This window comes from Nerophis lumbriciformis, linkage group LG22 (genome assembly GCF_033978685.3).
Source record: "Nerophis lumbriciformis linkage group LG22, RoL_Nlum_v2.1, whole genome shotgun sequence".
Lineage (NCBI taxonomy): Eukaryota > Metazoa > Chordata > Actinopteri > Syngnathiformes > Syngnathidae > Nerophis > Nerophis lumbriciformis.
This window is the reverse complement of record NC_084569.2, coordinates 9,484,959-9,508,214: the sequence shown is the minus strand read 5'-3', so window position 1 is coordinate 9,508,214 and position 23,256 is coordinate 9,484,959. Positions and strand designations below refer to the sequence as shown.

General features: G+C 33.9%; 1 protein-coding gene across 2 annotated transcripts in view; it reads right to left on the bottom strand.

Moving 5' to 3' along the window:
- septin9a (septin 9a) overlaps positions 1 to 23,256 on the bottom strand; it is a 194,462-nt gene that overhangs the window by 163,353 nt on the left and 7,853 nt on the right. For both annotated transcript variants that reach the window (XM_061974298.1, XM_061974297.1), the window contains exon 2: positions 5,129 to 5,191. In XM_061974298.1, coding sequence (XP_061830282.1) covers positions 5,129 to 5,191 — 63 coding nt within the window. The remainder of the gene's footprint in view (positions 1 to 5,128; positions 5,192 to 23,256) is intronic.

Here is a 23,256-nt window from a genome sequence, read left to right as displayed (position 1 = left end):
TGCAAATATAAAAAAGCTTGTTGTGAAAAATGAGTTGGAATTTCACAAGAAAAAGGTCACAATTTCACAAGAAAAACGTAGTATTTTGGCGGTATTAAAATAAAAGTCGTCATTTTACTCAATGCAGGTCAAAATGTTACAATAAAAACTGAACATTTGTGCAATATTATGATAAAAGTTGGAATTTTACTCAATAACAGTCGCAATTTTACAACAAAAGCTTAACATTTTGGCAGTTTTATAAAAAGAGTCGTAATTTTATTCGACAAAAGTCCCAATTTTATCAGAAAACGTAAAAATGTTGGCAAATTATGAAAATAATCGGAATTTTACTCTGCAAAATTATGACAAAAGTCATGATTTTACTCAAAAAATGTCACTATTTTACAAGGACAACACAAACATTGGCAATATTGCGATGAAAGTCCGAATTTTTTCTGACAAATGTCACCGTTTTGCATTAAAAAGTTATCATATTACTTTAAAAAGTAATCATTTTACATTAAAAAAATTATAATTTTACGAGAAAATATTGCAATATTGCAGAAACAGAAAGAATATGAAAATGTTTTCCCAATTTTATAAGAAAAAAGTCGACACATTGTGAGAAAAAGACTGCTTTTAGTTATTTTTTAATTTTTTTTTTGTTGGTAATTGGTTCATTATTTAATACATTATGTCTCTATATACTTATTTATTATATTTGTTTTAATAAATTTTGGCCAAAGAGGGCGCATTTCAATTTCTTACACACACTTGTTATTACAAGTTATTAGTGGGAGCACTTCAAATGTTTACACACAGTTGTTATTTCATATGTTGATACAGAAAGATTTGTATTTAAAACATTAATAATATATACATACTATGCAAATATAAAAAAGCTTGTTGTGAAAATTGGGTGGGAATTTCACAAGAAAAAGGTCACAATTTCACAAGAAAACTTAGAATTTTGGCGGTATTAAAATAAAAGTCGTCATTTTACTCAACGCAAGTCAAATTTTACAAGAAAAACTGAACATTTGTGCAATCTTACGATAAAAGTTGGAATTTTACTCAATAACAGTCGCAATTTTACAAGAAAAGCTTAAAATGTTGGCAGTTTTATGAAAAGAGTCGTAATTTTACTCGACGAAAGTCACAATTTTACAAGAAAACTTAAAATTTTTGGCAATCTTATAATAATAATTGGAATTTTGCTCGGCAAAATTATGACAAAAGTCATTGTTTTACTCCAAAAATGTCACTGTTTTACAAGAACAACACAAACATTGGCAATATTGTGATAAAAGTCCGAATTTTATATGACAAATGTCACCGTTTTGCATTAAAAAGTTATCATTTTACTTAAAAAGTAAACGTTTTACATAAAAAAGTAATCATTTTACGAGAAAATATTGCAATATTACAGAAACAGAAAGAATATGAAAAAAAATTCCCAATTTTATTAAAAAAAAGTCGACACATTTTGAGAAAAAGACTGCTTTTAGATATAATTTTTTTGTTGGTAATTGGTTTTTAATCTTTCTTATTTATTACAGTATGTCTCTATATACATATTTAAAGTTAAAGTTAAAGTTAAAATTAAACTACCAATGATTATTTATTTATTTTTTTTAATAAATTTTGGCCAATGGGGGTGCATTTCAATTTCTTACACACACTTGTTATTACATATGTTGGCCACAGTGGGAGCACTTCAAATGTTTACACACACTTGTTATTTCATATGTTGATACAGAAAGATTTGTATTTACAACATTAATAATATATACATACTATGCAAATATAAAAAAGCTTGTTGTGAAAATTGGGTGGGAATTTCACAAGAAAAAGGTCACAATTTCACAAGAAAACTTAGAATTTTGGCGGTATTAAAATAAAAGTTGTCATTTTACTCAACGCAAGTCAAATTTTACAAGAAAAACTGAACATTTGTGCAATCTTACGATAAAAGTTGGAATTTTACTCAATAACAGTTGCAATTTTACAAGAAAAGCTTAAAATTTTGGCAGTTTTATGAAAAGAGTCGTAATTTTACTCGACGAAAGTCACAATTTTACAAGAAAACTTAAAATTTTTGGCAATCTTATAATAATAATTGGAATTTTGCTCGGCAAAATTATGACAAAAGTCATTGTTTTACTCAAAAAATGTCACTGTTTTACAAGAACAAAACAAACATTGGCAATATTGTGATAAAAGTCCGAATTTTATGGACAAATGTCACCGTTTTGCATTAAAAGTAAACATTTTACATAAAAAAGTAATCATTTTACGAGAAAATATTGCAATATTACAGAAACAGAAAGAATATGAAAAAAAAAATTCCCAATTTCATTAAAAAACAGTCGACACATTGTGAGAAAAAGACTGCTTTTAGATATAATTTTTTTAATTTTTTGTTGGTAATTGGTTTTTAAACTTCCTTATTTATTACAGTATGTCTCTATATACATATTTAAAGTTAAAGTTAAAGTTAAAGTACCAATGATTTTTTCTTTTTTTTTAAATAAATTTTGGCCAATGGGGGTGCATTTAAATTTCTTACACACACTTGTTATTACATATGTTGGCCAGAGTGGGAGCACTTACAATTTTTACACACACTTGTTATTTCATATGTTGATACAGAAAGATTTTTATTTAAAACATTAATAATATATACATACTATGCAAATATAAAAAAGGTAAACTTTTATTTAATTTTTTTTTGTTTTGTTTGTTTGTTTGTTTGCAATTGGTTTTTAATCTTCATTATTTACATCAAGTTATTACAGTATGTCTCTATATACATATTTATTGTATTTTTTAAATACATTTTGGCCAAAGGGGGCACATTTCAATTTCTTCCACACACTTGTTATTACATATGTTGGCCAGAGGGGGAGCACTTCAAATGTTTACACACACTTGTTATTTCATATGTTGACCAGAGGGGGAGCACTTTTAAAAGCGACACACAGTCAATTTGAAAAATCCCTCCTTTTTGGGACCATCCTCATTTTGATAGATTTCACCACCAGGGGTGCAAATGAGACATTCTCTATTAGATGCAATGGTTTTCTGTATTGGGACCATGATTTATGTCATCACTTGTTCACACCTCCTCATATGGAAGATACGTTTCCTTGTTGATCTCACAAGAAGGGTAGAAATACAAGAACACACACACACACGCAAATACACATTCTTGTATTTGTTACCTTCTTGAGACCTCCGAAAAATGCCTCCCTCTTTTGGACCACCCTTTCTAGATATATAAAGATGTGTATTTACAACATTAATAATATATACATACTATGCAAATATAAAAAAGCTTGTTGTGAAGAATGAGTTGGAATTTCACAAGAAAAACTTTTGGCAGTATTATAATAAAAGTCGTCATTTTACTCAACGCAAGTCCAAATTTTACAAGAAAAACTGAACATTTGTGCAAAATTATGACAAAAGTTGGAATTTTACTTAATAACAGTCGCAGTTTTACAAGAAAAGCTTAAAATGTTGGCAATTTTATGAAAAGAGTCGTAATTTAACTCGACAAAAGTCACACTTTCATAAGAAAACTTTACAATTTCGGCAATATTATGATAACAATCGGAATTTTACTTGGCAAAGTTATGACAGGAGTCATAATTTTACTCAAAAAATGTCACTATTTTACAACAACAACAAAACAATTTGATAAAAGTCAGAATTGTATATGACAAATGTCACCATTTTGCATGAAAAAGTTATAATTTTACATAAAAAAGTAAACATTTTACATAAAAAAGTAATCATTTTACGAGAAAATATTGCAATATTGCAGAAACAGAAAGTATATGAAAAATTGTTCCCAATTTTATAAGAAAAAAGTCAACACATTGTGAGAAAAAGACTGCTTTTAGTTATTTTTCTTATTTTTTTTGTTGGTAATTGGTTCATTATTTAATACAGTATGTCTCTATATACATATTTATTATATTTGTTTTAATTAATTTTGGCCAAAGTGGGCGCATTTCAATTTCAATTTAAAAAAGTTATAATTTTACATAAAAAAGTTATAATTTTACAAGAAAATATTGCAATATTACAGAAACAGAAAAAGTATCAGAAATTGTTTCCAATTTGTCAGAAAAAAGTCGACACATTGTGAGAAAAAGACTGCTTTTAGTTAATATTATTATTTATTTTTGTTTGTAATTGGTTTTTAATTTTCATTATTTACGTCAAGTTATTACAGTATGTCTCTGTATACATATTTATTTATTTTTTTTAAATTAATTTTGGCCAAAGGGGGTGCACATCAAATTTTTACACACACTTGTTATTTCATATGTTGACCAGAGGGGGAGCACTTTTAAAAGCGACACACAGTCAATTTGAAAAATCCCTCCTTTTTGGGACCACCCTCATTTTGATAGATGTCACCACCAGGTGGTGCAAATGAGACATTCTCTATTAGATGCAATGGTTTTCTGTATTGGGACCATGATTTATGTCATCACTTGTTCACACCTCCTCATATGGAAGATACTTTTCCTTGTTGACGTCTCAAGAAGGGTAGAAATACAAGAACACACACAAACACACATTCTTGTATTTGTTACCTTCTCGAGACCTCCGAAAAATGCCTCCCTCGTTAGGACCACCCGTTCCAGATATATAAAAATTAATAATATATACATACTATGCAAATATAAAAAAGGTAAGCTTTTTGTTCATTTTTGGGGGTGAATTTTTTGTTTGAAATTGGTTTTTAATCTTCATTATTTACTTCAAGTTATTACGGTACGTCTCTATATACATATATTTATTTAGTTTTTTATACATTTTGGCCCGAGGGGGCGCATTTCAATTTCTTGCACACACTTGTTATTACATATGTTGGCCAGAGGGGGAGCACTTTTGTTTTTGTTTGTTTACAAGTGGTGGCCTCAATCATGGGATAGATGTTATCATGTCTACCAGGTTTGTTATCAGCTGTTATCTGGCCAGAAGAGACAATAACTACTCTGCCTTTGCGAAAGACTTTCAACATCCCGCTGCAGGTCACTGACACTGACTTACATCATTAAAGTTCCAGGAATAAAGTATTGATTACAGTCGTGACAGGAATCTTCACAATTGTGTGCAGTCAACTTACTGGGGCCCACAAGGCTGGAGCCGTCTCTTTCTGTCCTCCTTGTCCGCGCGCTGGCCGACCTTGCTGGAAACACAGAGAATAAAAAGATTAGTTTAAACATAGCTTATGAACTATTTAAGTGTGAGAAAAAAATACTTCGGTTTTTCGTATAGGACCCATTTTTTTTGTATAATTCGGTTTCTGGTTAAAGTATGGTTTCAGTTATCATTAGGTCAAATGTTGCATCCTTGTGCCACTTATCAAACAAACTCAGTCTTGAATACGACTGAAAAATAAGACACAAAGGGGCCAAAGAAAGTTGCGAGTGTCAGCACTTTTGATGAAGAGGGTGAGAAACATTCAATTAAAGAAAGAACCCGCTGTCTTTGATTTTCAATAAATACAAATAAAAGTGATATTAAATGCTCATTTATCCATGTCATTCAACATGTATATGTATTTCACAGTTTTCTGCACATAAAACTATAATTATCTTCTATAAAGTGTTTTTTTGTGCTGATATTTTGATTTACATTACAGTATTTCTTGTGGGAAAATTTTGCTTTGTTTTTTACATGTTTTATTTGTTACCCTGAACTTTTTGAACACTATATACATGATTACTAACAACTACACAATATAAAAATAAAAATATTTCCAATTAAAAAAATGTTTTTTTGAGGAAAGTTAACAAACAATCAGTAATTGCCGAAATATTAAGGGTCAAATTAAATCAATTCTGCTTCTGCCGACTTAATTTTGCACGATTGTGCAAGTGTAAAAATGCGATGGACTTTGTTGACTGTTTTTAAATTCATATCAGAATAATACCAAAGTTTAAAAAAAAAGGTTACCTTATGTGCTTTTTTTGCATTGCTAAAAGTGTCTACTGTAGGCCTAATTTGATGGCGGAATGCAACGATTGGTGTTCGTAGATGTCAATCGATTGTGTAGACTCTCTCACAAGTGTGGGGGGGGGGGGACCCCTAAACTCCATCTTTACTGGGGCCTTCCGGCCTTGGCTTAAATATATATATATATTTTGTATTAGTATTTCTAAAAGTCTGTCCTTTCTAATCCATTTTCTAAATCATATTGTCTAATATGCATGTTCCCATCTACATACATACACATAAATAAATATACATATATATATATATATATATATATATATATATATATATATATATATATATATATATATATATATATATATATATATATATATATACACATATATATATGTATATATATATATACATAAATATATATAAATATATATATATATATATATATATATATATATATATATATACATACACATATATACATATATACATATATGTGTGTATATATAAATAGATATATATGTATATATATATGTAAATAAATATACATATATATAAATATAAATATATATATATATAAATACATATAAATATATATATATATACATATATATATATATATATATATGTGTGTATATATATATATATATATATATATATATATATATATATATATATATATATATATATACATATACACACTGTATATGTATATATACAGCCCGGCCCCTGGCCAAATTGTTTTTCAAAAGTTTGGGGACCCCTGGCTTAAAGCATCAATACACACCTAATTAGTCTTTTAAGTGGAATTCATTTAGGCAGAGCCAAAAAACACAAACCTTTTTTTACGCTTTTTCTTTTTTTTGTGCGCATCAAAGAAACCGCCGCCCGTTTAGTCGGCGTCTCAAACTCAAACATGGTGTTGATAAGAAGTTGTTTGGCACAGAAGTGATGGAGTAACAACCTACGCCAGCACTTTTGTGGTCGGAAGCACACACACACACACACACACACACACACACACACACACACACACACACACACACACACACACACACACACACACACACACTGTCTAAACCCAAAGAGTGACACCTGCAGATTTACACTGGTATGTCTCTTCCCCGTGTGTGTGTGTGTGTGTGTGTGTGTGTGTGTGTGTGTGTGTGTGTGTGTGTGTGTGTGTGTGTGTGTGTGTGTGTGTGTGTGTGTGTGTGTGTGTGTTCTTGTATTTCTACCCTTCTTGAGACACCACCAAGGAAAAGTACCATCCATATGAGGAGGTGTGAACAAGTGATGACATAAATCATGGTCCCAATACAGAAAACCATTGCATCTAATAGAGAATGTCTCATTTGCACCCCTGGTGGTGACATCTATCAAAATGAGGGTGGTCCCAAAAAGGAGGGATTTTTCAAATTGACTGTGTGTCGGTTTTAAAAGTGCTCCCCCTCTGGTCAACATATGAAATAACAAGTGTGTGTAAAAATTTGAAGTGCTCCCCCTCTGGCCAACATATGTAATAACAAGTGTGTGTAAGAAATCGAAATGCGCCCCTATGGCCAAAATTAATAAAATAAAGAAAATAAATATGTATATGGAGACATACTGTAATAACTTGAAACATTGGGAATAATTTCTCATATTCCTTCTGCTTCTGTAATATTGCTATATTTTCTCGTAAAATTATTACTTTTTTATGTGAAATTATTACTTTTTAATGCAAAATGGTGACATTTGTCATATAAAATTCTGACTTTTATCACAATATTGCCAAATTTTTTTTGTTGTTCTTGTAAAACAGTGACATTTTTTGAGTAAAATTGTGACTTTTGTAATAATTTCGGCAAGCAAAATTAAGATGATTATTATAATATTGCCAAAATCTTAAAGTGTTCTTATAAAACTGAGATTTTTGACGAGTAAAGTTACGACTCTTTTCATAAAACTGCCAAAATTTTAAGCTTTTCTTTTAAAACTGCGACTGTTATTGAGTAAAATTCCAACTTTTATCATAACATTGCATAAATGCTCAGTTTTTCTTGTAAAATTTTGACTTGTGTTGAGTAAAATCATGACTTTCATTATAATACTGCAAAAATTGTAAGTTTTTCTTGTGAAACTGTGACCTTTTTCTTGTGTCATGTTTTTAGCATAACGCTAACATATTTGTTCAGCAGGCGTCATATTGTCGTTTGAAAAAAGTGTCCTCAAATAACTTTGTTTTCAGAAATGAAAGAAGAAAAAATGGTCCGAAATTTGTTTTTTGATTTGTATTTAAAAATTGGAAATAGAATGAACGGAAGGTACACAGAATAAAGGTGTTAGCGTTATGCTAAAAACATGCTAAACGCGAAGGAAAAGCTCAAATACTGCTTCAGGTTCAATGTGTCGACTTTTTTCTGACAAATTGGGAACAATTTCTCATATTCTTTCTGTTTCTGTAATATTACAATATTTTCTCATAAAATTATTACTTTTTTATGTAAGATTATAACTTTTTCATGCAAAATGGTGACATTTGTCATATAAAATTCTGACTTTTATCAAATGTTGTTGTTGTTGTTGTAAAATAGTGAAATTTTTTGAGTAAAATGATGACTTTTGTCATAATTTTGCCAGGTAAAATTCCGATTATTATTATAATATTGCCAAAAATGTTAAGTTTTCTGATAAAATTGTGACTTTTGTCAAGTAAAATTACATTTTAAGCTTTTCTTGTAAAACTTCGACTGTTATTGAGTAAAATTCCAACTTTTGTCATAATATTGCACAAATGTTCAGTTTTTCTTGTAACATTTTGACTTGTGTTGAGTAAAATTATGCAATTTATTATAATACTGCAAAAATTCTAAGTTTTTCTTGTGAAATTCCAACTCATTTTTCACAACAAGATTTTTTATATTTGCATAGTATGTATATATTATTAATGTTGTAAGTACAAATCTTTCTGTATCAACATATGAAATAACAAGTGTGTGTAAACATTTGAAGTGCTCCCACTCTGGCCAACATATGTAATAACAAGTGTGTGTAAGAAATTGAAATGCACCCCTAATGGCCAAAATTTTAAAAAAAATAAATAAATAAATATGTATATAGAGACATACTGTAATAAATAATGAAGATTAAAAACCAATTACCAACAAAACAAATTTTAAAAATATCTAAAAGCATTCTTTTTCTCACAATGTGTCGACTTTTTTCTTATAAAATTGGGGGGGGGGGGGGGGGGGGGGATCATATTCTTTCTGTTTCTGTAATATTGCAATATTTTCTCGTAAAATTATGAATTTTTTTATGTAAAATGATGAATTTTTTAATGTAAAATTATTACTTTTTAAAGTAAAATGATAACTTTTTAATGCAAAACTGTGACATTTGCCAGATAAAATTCGGACTTTTATCACAATATTGCCAATGTTTGTGTTGTTCTTGTAAAATAGTGACATTTTTTGAGTAAAATCATGACTTTTGTCATAATTTTGCATAGTAAAATTCCGATTGTTATTATAATATTGCCAAAATTTAAGTTTTCTTGTAAAATTGTGACTTTTGTCTAGTAAAATTACGATTCTTTTCATAAACATGCCAAGATTTTAAGCTTTTCTTGTAAAACTGCGACTGTTATTGAGTAAAATTCCAACTTTTATCATAATATTGCACAAACGTTCAGTTTTTCTTGTAAAATTTTGACTTGCGTTGAGTAAAATCATGACTTTTATTATAATACTGCCAAAATTCTAAGTTTTTCTTGTGAAACTGTGACCTTTGTCTTGTGAAATTCCAACTCATTTTTCACAATAAGTGTTTTTATATTTGCATAGTATGTATATATTATTAATGTTGTAAATACACATCTTTATGTATCTAGAAAGGGTGGTTCAAAAGAGGTAGGCATTATTCAGAGGTCTCAAGAAGGTAACAAATACAAGAATGTGTGCGTGTGCGTGTGTGTGTGTGTGTGTGTTGTTGTATTTCTACCCTTCTTGAAGTTAATAGTGAAGATTAAAAACCAATTACAAACGAAAAATTCAAAAATTCAAAATAATTTAACTAAAAGCAGTCTTTTTCTCACAATGTGTCGATTTTTTTCTTATAAAATTGGCAACAATTTCTCATATTCTTTGTTTCTGTAATATTGCAACATTTTCTCGTAAAATGATTACATTTTAATCCAAAATGGTGACATTTATCATATAAAATTCAGACTTTTATCGCAATATTGCCAATTTTTTGAGTAAAAATGATGACTTTTGTCAAAATGTTGCCAAGTAAAATTCCTATTATTATTATAGTATTGCCAACATTTTTAAGTTTTCTTGTAAAATTGTGACTTTTGTCGAGTAAAATTACGACTCTTTTCGTAAAATTGCCAAGATTTTATGCTTTTCTTGTAAAATTGTGACTGTTATTGAGTAAAATTCCAACTTTTATCATAATATTGCACAAACGTTCAGTTTTTCTTGTAAAATTTTGACTTGCGTTGAGTAAAATCATGACTTTTATTATAATACTGCCAAAATTCTAAGTTTTTCTTGTGAAACTGTGACCTTTTTCTTGTGAAATTCCAACTCATTTTTCACAACAAGCTTTTTTATATTTGCATAGTATGTATATATTATTAATGTTGTAAATACACATCTTTATATATCTAGAAAGGGTGGTCCTAAAGAGGTAGGCATTATTCCGGAGGTCTCAAGAAGGTAACAAATACAAGAATGTGTGTGTGTGTGTGTGTGTGTGTGTGTGTGTGTGTGTGTGTGTGTGTGTGTGTGTGTGTGTGTGTGTGTGTGTGTGTGTGTGTGTGTGTATGTGTGTGTGTGTGTGTGTGTGTGTTGTTGTATTTCTAGCCTTCTTGAGACATGAAGAAGGAAAAGTAGCTTCCATATGAGGAGGTGTGAACAAGTGAGGACATAAATCATAATCCCAATACAGAAAACCATTGCATCTAATAGAGAATGTCTCATTCGCACCACCTGGTGGTGACATCTATCAAAATGAGGGTGGTCCCAAAAAGGAGGGATTTTTCAAATTGACTGTGTGTCGCTTTTAAAAGTGCTCCCCCTCTGGTCAACATATGAAATAACAAGTGTGTGTGAAAATGTATTTAAAATAAATAAATAAATATGTATATAGAGACATACGAAGATTAAAAACCAATTACAAACAAAAAATTCAAAAATTAAAAATAATTTAACTAAAAACTTTTTCTAACAATGTGTCGACTTTTTTCTTATAAAATTGGCAACAATTTCTCATATTCTTTGTTCCTGTAATATTGCAACATTTTCTCATAAAAGTATTACTTAATGTAAAATTATTACATTTTAATGCAAAATGCTGACATTTGTCATATAAATATCAGACTTTTATCGCAATATTGCCAATTTTTTTGTTGTTCTTGTAAATTAGTGACATTTTTTTGAGTAAAAATTATGACTATTGTCAAAATTTTGCCGAGTAAAATTCCGATTATTATTATAGTATTGCCAACATTTTTAAGTTTTCTTGTAAAATTGTGACTTTTGTCGAGTAAAATTACGACTCTTTTCATAAAATTGCCAAGATTTTAAGCTTTTCTTGTAAAATTGCGACTGTTGTGTAAAATTCCAACTTTTATCATAACATTGCACAAATGTTCAGTTTTTCTTGTAAAATTTTGACTTGTGTTAAGTAAAATCATGAATTTTATTATAATACTGCAAAAATTTAAGTTTTTCTTGTGAACTTTTGACCTTTTTCTTGTGAAATTCCAACTCATTTTTCACAAGCGTTTTTATACTTGCATAGTATGTATATATTATTAATGTTGTAAATACACATCTTTATATATCTAGAAAGGGTGGTTCTAAAGAGGGAGGCATTTTTTGCAGGTCTCAAGAAGGTGACAAATACAAGTGTGTGTGTGTGTGTGTGTGTGTGTGTGTGTGTGTGTGTGTGTGTGTGTGTGTGTGTGTGTGTGTGTGTGTGTGTGTGTGTTTATAGACTTCACTGGCTTGCTCAGTCTTGTCCCAGGCCACACAAACACACGCTCATCCCCAAGCACACACACACACACACATCTAGTGCTACTTCCATGGTAATCTTCTAGAAGTCTTGATAGCCTTGAAAGGATGTGTAAACGTGGGGATGTGTACACGTCCCAGTGGTGGTTGACAAGGTTATGCAGCGTGCAGGTCACAGGAGGCACATGATTCACCAAAAGAATGGAGGCAGTGTTAGTGGAAAAACACTACAACACTTCTCAATGAACTCAATCAAGCAAGACCTGGCGATATACTATTTATACAGTCGTGGTCAAAAGTGTACATATACTTGTAAAGAACATAATGTCATGGCTGTCTTGAGTTTACAATCATTTCTACAACTCTTGTTTTTTTGTGATAGAGTGATTGGAGCACATACTTGTTGGTCACAAAAAAGCAGGTAGCAACATATTTATTCTTGACTCTCAAACAGGTGAAAACAAAAAAAGGCGCACAAGGCAAAGGCACAACTTAACGCAGGGAACAAAAACTAACACTTAGCGTAAACTATGGACAGGGGGAAACAAAAAACTCGCTAACTGTGGCATGAATGAACAAAACTGACTTGGCATGGCATGAAGCAAACAATCGCGTGAATACAAGCATGAACTATGGCATGAAACAATCGCGCGAACACAAGCATGAACTATGGCATGAAACAATCGCGTGAATACAAGCATGAACTATGGCATGAAACAATCGCGTGAATACAAGCATGAACTATGGCATGAAACAATCGCGTGAATACAAGCATGAACTATGGCATGAAACAATCGCGTGAACACAAGCATGAACTATGGCATGAAACAACCGCGTGAACACAAGCATGAACTATGGCATGAAACAATCGCGTGAATACAAACATGAACTATGGCATGAAGCAAACAATCGCGTGAATACAGGCATGAACTATGGCATGAAACAATCGCGTGAATACAAGCATGAACTATGGCATGAAACAATCGCGTGAATACAAGCATGAACTATGGCATGAAACAATCGCGTGAATACAAGCATGAACTATGGCATGAAACAATCGCGTGACTACAAGCATGAACTATGGCATGAAACAATCGCGTGAATACAAGCATACCATACCATACCAACTTTATTTATAAAGCCCTTTAAAAACAAGCACAGTTGAAAAACAAAGGGCTGTACACCACAAAGAAATAGAGGCAAAGGACAGACTAAAAAATAACATTTAAAACAGAAATAAAAATACACAATTAAAAAGCAAATATAAATTACCCTAAGAACAGTTTGTTAGATAAAAACAGTTTAAAAGTTAAAAACAGTTCAAAAAGTTAAAAGCTAAAAACAGTTCAAAGTCTCATGCTGGGTTAAAAGCCAGTGAATAAAAATGGGTTTTAAGAAGGGTCTTGAAACTATGAACTATGGCATGAAACAATCGCGTGAATACAAGCATGAACTATGGCATGAAACAATCGCGTGAATACAAGCATGAACTATGGCATGAAAAGAACAATAGTGACATTTTTTGAGTAAAAATTATGACTTTAGTCATAATTTTGCCAGGTAAAATTCAGATTGCTATCATAATATTGCCCAAAATGTTACGTTTTCTGATAAAATTGTGACTTTTGTCGAGTAAAATTACGACTCTTTTAAAAGTTAAAGTACCAATGATTGTCTCGCACACACTAGATGTGGTGAAATTTGTCCTCTGCATTTGACCCATCACCCTTGATCACCCCCTGGGAGGTGAGGGGAGCAGTGAGCGGCAGCGGTGGCCGCGCCCGGGAATAATTTTTGGTGATTTAACCCCCAATTCCAACCCTTGATGCTGAGTGCCAAGCAGGGAGGTAATGGCTCCCATTTTTATAGTCTTTGGTATGACTCGGCCGGGGTTTGAACTCACAACCTACCGATCTCAGGGCAGACACTCTAACCACTAGGCCACTGAGTAGCTGGTCAAATAAAATTGCAAACATTTTAAGCTTTTCTTCTAAAATTGCAACTGTTATTGAGTAAAATTCCAACTTTTGTCATAATATTGCACACATGTTCAGCTTTTCTTGTAAAATTTGGACTTGCGTTGCGTAAAATGACGACTTTTATTATAACACTGCCAAAAGATTTTCTTGTGAAATTCCAACTAATTTTTCACAACAAGCTTTTTTATATTGGCATAGTATGTATATATTATTAATGTTGTAAATACACATCTTTATATATCTAGAAAGGGTGGTCCAAAAGCGGGAGGCATTTTTCGGAGGTCTCAAGAAGGTAACAAATACAAGAATGTGTATTTGCGTGTGTGTGTGTGTGTGTGTGTGTGTGTGTGTGTGTTCTTGTATTTCTACCCTTCTTGTGACATCAACAAGGAAAAGTAGCTTCCATATGAGGAGGTGTGAACAAGTGATGACATAAATCATGGTCCCAATACAGAAAACCATTGCATCTAATAGAGAATGTCTCATTTGCACCCCTGGTGGTGACATCTATCAAAATGAGGGTGGTCCCAAAAAAGGAGAGATTTTTCAAATTGACTGTGTGTCGCTTTTAAAAGTGCTCCCCCTCTGGTCAACATATGAAATAACAAGTGTGTGTAAAGATTTGAAGTGCACCCCCTTTGGCCAAAATTCATAAAAAAAAAAAAAAAGTATATAGAGACATACTGCAATAACTTGACGTAAATAATGAAAATTAAAAACCGATTACAAACAAAAATGAATAATAATAATAACTAACTAAAAGCAGTCTTTTTCTCACAATGTGTCGACTTTTTTCTGACAAATTGAAACAATTTCTCATATTTTTTCTGTTTCTGTAATATTGCAATATTTTCCTGTAAAATTATAGCTTTTCTATGTAAAATTATAACTTTTTCATGCAAAATGGTGACATTTGTCATATAAAATTCTGACTTTTATCAAATTGTTTTGTTGTTGTTGTAAAATAGTGACATTTTTTGAATAAAATTATGACTCCTGTCATAACTTTGCCAAGTAAAATTCCGATTATTATCATAATAATTCCAAAATTGCAAAGTTTTCTTATGAAATCGGGACTTTTGTCGAGTTAAATTACGACTCTTTTCATAAAATTGCCAACATTTTAAGCTTTTTTTGTAAAACTGCGACTGTTATTGAGTAAAATTCCAACTTTTGTCATAATATTGCACAAATGTTCAGTTTTTCTTGTAAAATTTTGACCTGCGTTGAGTAAAATTACAACTTTTATTATAATACTGCCAAAAGTTTTTCTTGTGAAATTCCAACTCATTCTTCACAACAAGCTTTTTTATATTTGCATAGTATGTATATATTATTCATGTTGTAAATACACATCTTTATATATCTAGAAAGGGTGGTCGAAAAGCGGGAGGCATTTTTCGGAGGTCTCAAGAAGGTAACAAATACAAGAATGTGTATTTGCGTGTGTGTGTGTGTGTTCTTGTATTTCAACCCTTCTTGTGACATCAACAAGGAAAAGTAGCTTCCATATGAGGAGGTGTGAACAAGTGATGACATAAATCATGGTCCCAATACAGAAAACCATTGCATCTAATAGAGAATGTCTCATTTGCACCCCTGGTGGTGACATCTATCAAAATGAGGGTGGTCCCAAAAAGGAGGGATTTTTCAAATTGACTTTGTGTCGGTTTTAAAAGTGCTCCCCCTCTGGTCAACATATGAAATAACAAGTGTGTGTAAAAATTTGAAGTGCACCCCCTTTGGCCAAAATTAATTAAAAATGAATAAATAAATATGTATATAGAGACATACTGTAATAACTTGACGTAAATAATGAAAATTAAAAAACAATTAAACAAAAATAAATAATAATGATAATTAACTAAAAGCAGTCTTTTTCTCACAATATGTCGACTTTTTTCTGACAAATTGAAACAATTTCTCATATTTTTTCTGTTTCTGTAATATTGCAATATTTTCTCGTAAAATTATTACTTTTTTATGTAAAATTATTACTTTTTCATGCAAAATGGTGACATTTGTCATATAAAATTCTGACTTTTATCAAATTGTTTTGTTGTTGTTGTAAAATAGTGACATTTTTTGAGTAAAATTATGACTCCTGTCATAACTTTGCCAAGTATAATTCCGATTATTATCATAATATTGCCAAAATTGTAAAGTTTTCTTATGAAATTGTGACTTTTGTCGAGTTAAATTACGACTCTTTTCATAAAATTTGCAAAATTTTAAGCTTTTCTTGTAAAACTGCGACTGTTATTGAGTAAAATTCCAACTTTTGTCATAATATTGCACAAATGTTCAGTTTTTCTTGTAAAATTTTGACTTGCATTGAGTAAAATTACAACTTTTATTATAATACTGCCAAAAGTTTTTCTTGTGAAATTCCAACTCATTCTTCACAACAAGCTTTTTTATATTTGCATATTATGTATATATTATTCATGTTGTAAATACACATCTTTATACATGTAGAAAGGGTGGTCCTAAAGAGGGAGGCATTTTTCGGAGGTCTCAAGAAGGTAAGAAATACAAGAGCGTGTGTGTGTGTGTGTGTGTGTGTGTGTGTGTGTGTGTGTGTGTGTGTGTGTGTGTGTGTGTGTGTGTGCGTGTGTGTGTGTGTGTGTGTGTATAACATGAGCGGTCAAGTGCACGGCTATGCTTGGGCAAACATGTCGACTGCTTAGTGATTGGCCTCAGATGACTAGTGAAGGTAAACAAAAGGGAGGAGTTGCAGCACTTATGCACACTTGAAACACAAAAGACCTCCCCCACACACGCACACACACACACACACACACACACACGTTGAAGTTATGAATGGGGGCTTGCAGCAAAGAAAGGTGGAGTGATTTCCAAAGCAAACAACACGACTGCACACGCCGTCTATTTTCAACTGAGGTTTTATTTCTATTTCCGCTCCACACAGTCGTGGCTTTTAAAAGGATTTAATTGTCAGCTTGTCATATTTACTTTGCTTTCTTCACCCATTTTTGCCACAGCGTAGTATCTACTTCCACATTTTTTCCACTTAAAAAAAAAAATTATTTGAAAAAAAAGGCAAACAAAATGTTCTAGTAACCATACAGAAAGTTGTAAAAAAAAATAAACAAATATTGTGAGTAATGATAATTATAATGTTATTATTAATTTATTTAGATAAAGTCTATAATAATAATGATTAAAAAAAACTATTGTAGTTTATTATAAGTGTTATAATGATGATAGTTATGTATTGTGTAATATTTGTATTACACACGCTGTCTGTTCCCTGAACAGTGAAAAACGGGATTCATCCGTGAAGAGAACACCTCTCCAATGTGCCAGACACCATCAAATTTGAGCATTTGCCCACTCGAGTCGGTTACGACGGCAAACTGCAGTCAGGTCGAGACCCCGATTAGGACGACGAGCATGCAGATGAGCTTCCCTGAGACGGTTTCATACAGTTTGTACAGAATTTTTTTTTCCACCGATTGGGTGGCGGACCAGTACTTTTCAAAGACGGTATAGTACCGAATATGATTCATTAGTATCGCGGTACTATACTAATACCAGTATACCGTACAACCCTAGGATGCACTCTCCACAACACCCAGCTGGGGTGACCACAGGTTTTTAGGGCATCCCTCAAATGCCTATGCTCTTTACCAGCCCTGTGTTGTAGGGTTCTGATGACGCCCAGTTTGTGTTCCAATGTGTGAGTGAAATGTCTATGACAGGGGTCGGCGACCCAAAATGTTGAAAGAGCCATATTGGACCAAAAATTCAAAAAAAAAAATCTGTCTGGAGCCGCAAAAAAATTAAAAGCCATATTACATACAGATAGTGTGTCATGAGATATAAATTGAATTAAGAGGACTTAAAGGAAACTAAATGACCTCAAATATAGCTACAAATGAGGCATTATGATGCAATATGTACATATAGCTAGCCTGAATAGCATGTTAGCATCGATTAGCTTGCAGTCATGCAGTGACCAAATATGTCTGATTAGCACTCCACACAAGTCAATAACATCAACAAAACTCACCTTTCATGCACAACCTTAAAAGTTTGGTGGGCAAAATGAGACAGAAAAAGAAGTGGCATAAAACACGTCCTAGAAAGTTATACATGTAAACAAACGGTGAGTTCAAGGACCGCCAAAATTAGTAGGACAAAACGGCGCTCGCCAAATACTCGAATCAGTGAAGCATGTTTAATATAAACAGTGTGCTTTATAACAATTAGGGAGGTTTGTGTCATGTTTGCTCTCCTACAGAAACCATATTAAAACAAAAAATAGATTGTTTTCCCCTCATCTTTTTCCATTTTTCATACATTTCTGAAAAAGCTCCAGAGAGCCACTAGGGCGGCGCTAAAGAGCCGCATGCGGCTCTAGAGCCGCGGGTTGCCGGTCCCCTGGTCTATGAGCACGAACTGATGAAGCCTACTCGGATGAGCGGCGAAACGTCTTCTAAGACGAACCAAAGAGTCCAGTTGCGATCGATTGAATGCTCTGAGATGACAATGATCTGGATCAGGGGTCGGGAACCTTTTGGGCTGAGAGAGCCATGAAAGCCAAATATTTCAAAATGTATTTCCGTGAGAGCCATATAATATTTTTTAACACTGAATACAACTAAATGCATGCATTTTTAAGTAAGACCAACATTTTTAGAGTATAATAAGTCTCTTATTCTTTTTAATAACATTGTTATTCTGAAGCTAACCAATAATAAATAGAATACTTCTTACCATTAAAGCTTTATTGTACTTGTTTTGGAAAGTCTTGACAAGCCAAATCTGTCACACCGCGGTGAGGGATGTCTTGTCTTGGTTTTTTCTGTCTTGTGATGTGCATGTTTTAGTTTGAAAAGTAACTCTCCTCTCGTTTCAGGTCACTTGCCCTTCCTTTTGTGTCATCAGTCTGACGTCATCCCGATTCCCTAATTTTTTCCACCTGTTCCCTATTACCCTCATGTGTCTTATAAGCCCACTCCTTCCTTTGTTCTGTGCCAGATTGTTTCGTTTATTCGTACTCTCTAGCATCCATGCCCATGTCCATGCCTTGTCTTACCTTGCCTCGTCTTGTGCTTATGTTCTGTGATTCTGAATCCCTTCGTTGCTATTTTGAGTTTTCCTTCCTTCCTCCTCAGCAGAGTGATTTTTTTGTTATTTAGTTTATTCAGCCGAAGTGGTAAGTTTCAGTTATTTTTCATTCTTTCGTCACATTTTTGAGTGACAATTTTTGTTAATACTTTATTAGATTAGATAGTATAGAATTTTTCATAGTTGTTGTTTCTTCCTCCTGTTGGAGCGTTTTTTGTTTATACATTTTATAGCATAAAACCCTGGCTCTGACCTGTTCCACCTGCTGCCCTCTGGGAAGCGCTACAGGTGCATTAAAACCAAAACAAACAGGCTAAAGAACAGCTTCTTCCCCAGGGCCATAACCATCCTGAACGGACTGCCCCATTGTCCCTCATAACTGCCTTCTCTTCGGTGCAATAACCCATTCCACCAACCACCCTGTTTTTGTTTTTGTTTTTTTCATGTATATATTCATTTCACACCATATTCATTGCACTTCTACATTTTTTATATTTTTATATATTTGCACATTGTTTTTCTAGCATGCACACATCGCACTGTATGGAATGGCCTCAATCTCGTTACCTTGCGTAATGACAATAAAGCTGATTCTGATTCTGATATATCAATTATAGTTCGTCTTTGCTTTTGGGGTTTTCCTCCGTTCGGAGCGAATTTTGGTTGTTCTTATTTTTTGGAACCTTTTTTGCCGGTTAGTTTTTGGATAAATAGATATTGTAATCCTTGACTTTGGAGGTGAAAAGGAAGCTGTCAAAATAAAAGCCTGTCTAAGTTCCCTACTCTGCATCTGAGTCCTATCCTTTTACCAAGCCGTGACAAAATCTTCTTGTTCTATTGGCAGATAATTTTGCTTAGTTCAAATAAAATACCCCTAATTTTTGTATTTTTTTTCTCCCTTGTTTTTGAACACTGACTTTTTGCAGTGCACTCTATCACAAAAAAACAAGAGTTGTAGAAATGATTGGAAACTCAAGACAGCCATGACATTATGTTCTTTACAAGTGTATGCAAACTTTTGACCACGACTGTATAAATGACAACCAAGCCACACACCTTTTTTACGGCCCCTATGACACACGTTGGAGGATATGCGGCAAACATTTCACAACATCGCTGGCAAATGAGGCGGGAGTGGATTGGACGGGTGGGTGAGCACGGATCAAGAGTGACACAAAGCGAGATGGGTTTTTTTTGTTTTGTTTTTTTGAGCTTGTTTTTCCAAACCTCATACGTGCATTACCTGGATGCATTCCCGATGAGTGAGGACCACACCAGACTCAAAAACACACACACAAGCCTTGACCCTGAACTAGACTCCACTCATGCACCTTCCTGCAGCACACCATCACGACACAAGTATGTGAATCCCAGACAGGATAGCACTAAAAGCAGCCAATAAAAAGCGGCGTGATAAGGATCTACCTTCCTTTTTTTCGAGTCACTTAAGACGTCCGTGGAGCTTTATGACTGCAACCTCCCCGTGGAAACATGTAGTAATTAGTGCGTGTCATAGGTGAGCGGCTAAGACAGGCATGGCTTTATGTGCCTGTCAGGTCAACAGGCTTTTAAAGCTTTTAGCGTGTTTTTCTAGAGAGAGAAAAAGAGGACTCTATGGTTTGGTGGCGCCACTGTTGACCTTTTTTAGACAATCAATTGGGTTTTTAAAGTTAGCATGTTTTAATCAATAGGGGTGATGAGTGGCGCTCCACCAGCTGGTGTTACTGCATGAAGTGCACACCGTGACTTCAGATCAGCACTGTACTCCAACACCTTCTTATTATTCCATTATTCACAGGCTTCCAGGACGCCAAATTGAAGGGTTAGGGGGGGCCGTAGGTCGGCATGCCGCGCTCAGATGACAGGGCGAATACATGTCAACACACTTTTTACAGCTTGACTTTCAAGTTAGCGTCCAACAATAGCTTAGAGCAGTGTTTTTCAACCACTGTGCCGCGGCAGTGTGCCGTGAGATACAGTCTGGTGTGCTGTGGGAGATTAGATCCTCGAATCTACGATTTGACTCCCTCGAATGGCCTTGACGCTGCAACAATAGGAGCAGGCTGTCATACTTGCCGACTCTCCCGGATTTTCCGGGAGACTCCCGAAATTCAGCGCCTCTCCCGAAAACCTCCCGGGACAAATTTTCTCCCGAAAATCTCCCGAAATTCAGGCGGACTCAGGTCCTCATGGGTTTATTGTTAGGCAGTTTCATTAACGTCCTCCCAGTGCGGCAACAACACACAACAACAGCAGTCACGTTTTTGTATACCGTAAAGCAGTTGGTCTGCCGTGAACAGCAATGTTGTGACACTCTTAAACAGGACAATACTGCCATCTAGTGCATTTGATGAAAGCACTTTTGTGCGTGCCACACATCAATGCATCATCAGAGGCAGGGTGTTCAGCATGGTTAGAAAAATAGGGACAGAGAATAGAACAAGGATGGACAATTCAACCCTTAACTCAACAATGAGTAGATGAGTGTTATGTGTGTGTATATGTGTAAATAAATGAACACTGAAATTCAAGTATTTATTTTATATGTATATATATATATATATATATATATATATGAAATACTTGACTTGGTGAATTCTAGCTGTAAATATACTCCTCCCCTTTTAGCCACGCCCCCAACCACGTCCTTGTCCCACCCCGACCCACACCCAAGACAATGGGCATATACACACACACACACCCTCCCCCACCCCACGCCTTCACCACCGCTTGATTCCCCTTCGGGGGGATGGACGGCTAGCAGCGCTTCATAGCAGCAGTTGACCTCCAGGGACCCAACTCCCCCCTCCCCCCTCTGTTGCGAGTTGTCGTGATTAAATGTAACATGTTTATGTGTGCATGGCATGGAGGTTTTTTTTCCCACTTAGGAGCCCAGTCTAGATTGTATTTTTTTTTACTCATCTTCTTCCCCAGCGTTTTACCTTTTTCCCACCTTTATGGGTCGCTCAAAGGACGACATGAAACTGCTACAGGAAAATACCGACAAAACAGGAAAAGCCACCAAAATAGGAGCACAAGACAAGAACTAAAGCACTACAAACAGCAAAACAGCAAAAAAGTCCAAATAAGTCAGGGTGTGATGTGACAGGTGGTGACAGTACACCTACTTTGAGACAAGAGCTATAGTGATGCATGCTTGGTTATGCTTTAAATTCATATCCAACAATTGCCAGAACGATTTTTTATTGTCTATGGCGTTTCATTTTTTTAATGATTTCTGCTGGTGGTGTGCCTACTGATTTTTTCAATGAAACAAATGCGCCTTGGCTCAAAAAAAGGTTAAAAAACACTGTGTTAGAGTTCTGTATGAACCGGCTAAGAAGTCGTAACGTGAGGCGAAAGGGGGGTGATTTTGTCACTCAGCTAGAGGAGGTCCTGGAGGGGGACATCATGGACTTTGGCTGCTTTTTTTTTTACTAGGTTTGATCCAGACCATGCAAAAAAATAGATATGGTATTTTGGTCATGTGCATTAAAGAACAAGCATGCATACAGTAAGGACTTGATGTGACATAACTCAAACGCATCTAAGATGGACTGATGCAAAGTGGAAAAGTGTTCTGTGGTCTGACGAGTCCGCATTTCAAATTGTTTTTGGAAACTGGAAAAGAGGAAAAGAACCATCCGGATTGTTATAGGTGCAAAGTTGAAAAGCCAGCATGTGTGATGGTATGGGGGTGTATTAGTGCCCAAGACATGGGTAACTTACACATCTGTGAAGGCACCATTAATGCTGAAAGGTACATACAGGTTTTGGAGCAACATATGTTGCCATCCAGGCAACTTTATCATGGACGCCCCTGCTTATTTCAGCAAGACAATGCCAAGCCACGTGTTACAACAGCGTGGCTTCATAGTAAAAGAGTGCGGGTACTAGACTGGCCTGCCTGTAGTCCAGACCTGTCTCCCATTGAAAATGTGTGGCGCATTATGAAGCCTAAAATACCACAACGGAGACCCCCGGACTGTTGAACAACTTAAGCTGTACATCAAGCAAGAATGGGAATGAATTCCACCTGAGAAGCTTAAAAAATGTGTCTCCTCAGTTCCCAAACGTTTACTGAGTGTTGTTAAAAGTAAAGGCCATGTAACACAGTGGTGAAAATGAAACTTTTTTGCAATGTGTTGCTGCCATTAAATTATAAGTTAATGATTATTTGCAAAAAAAATTACGTTTCTCAGTTGGAACATTAAATA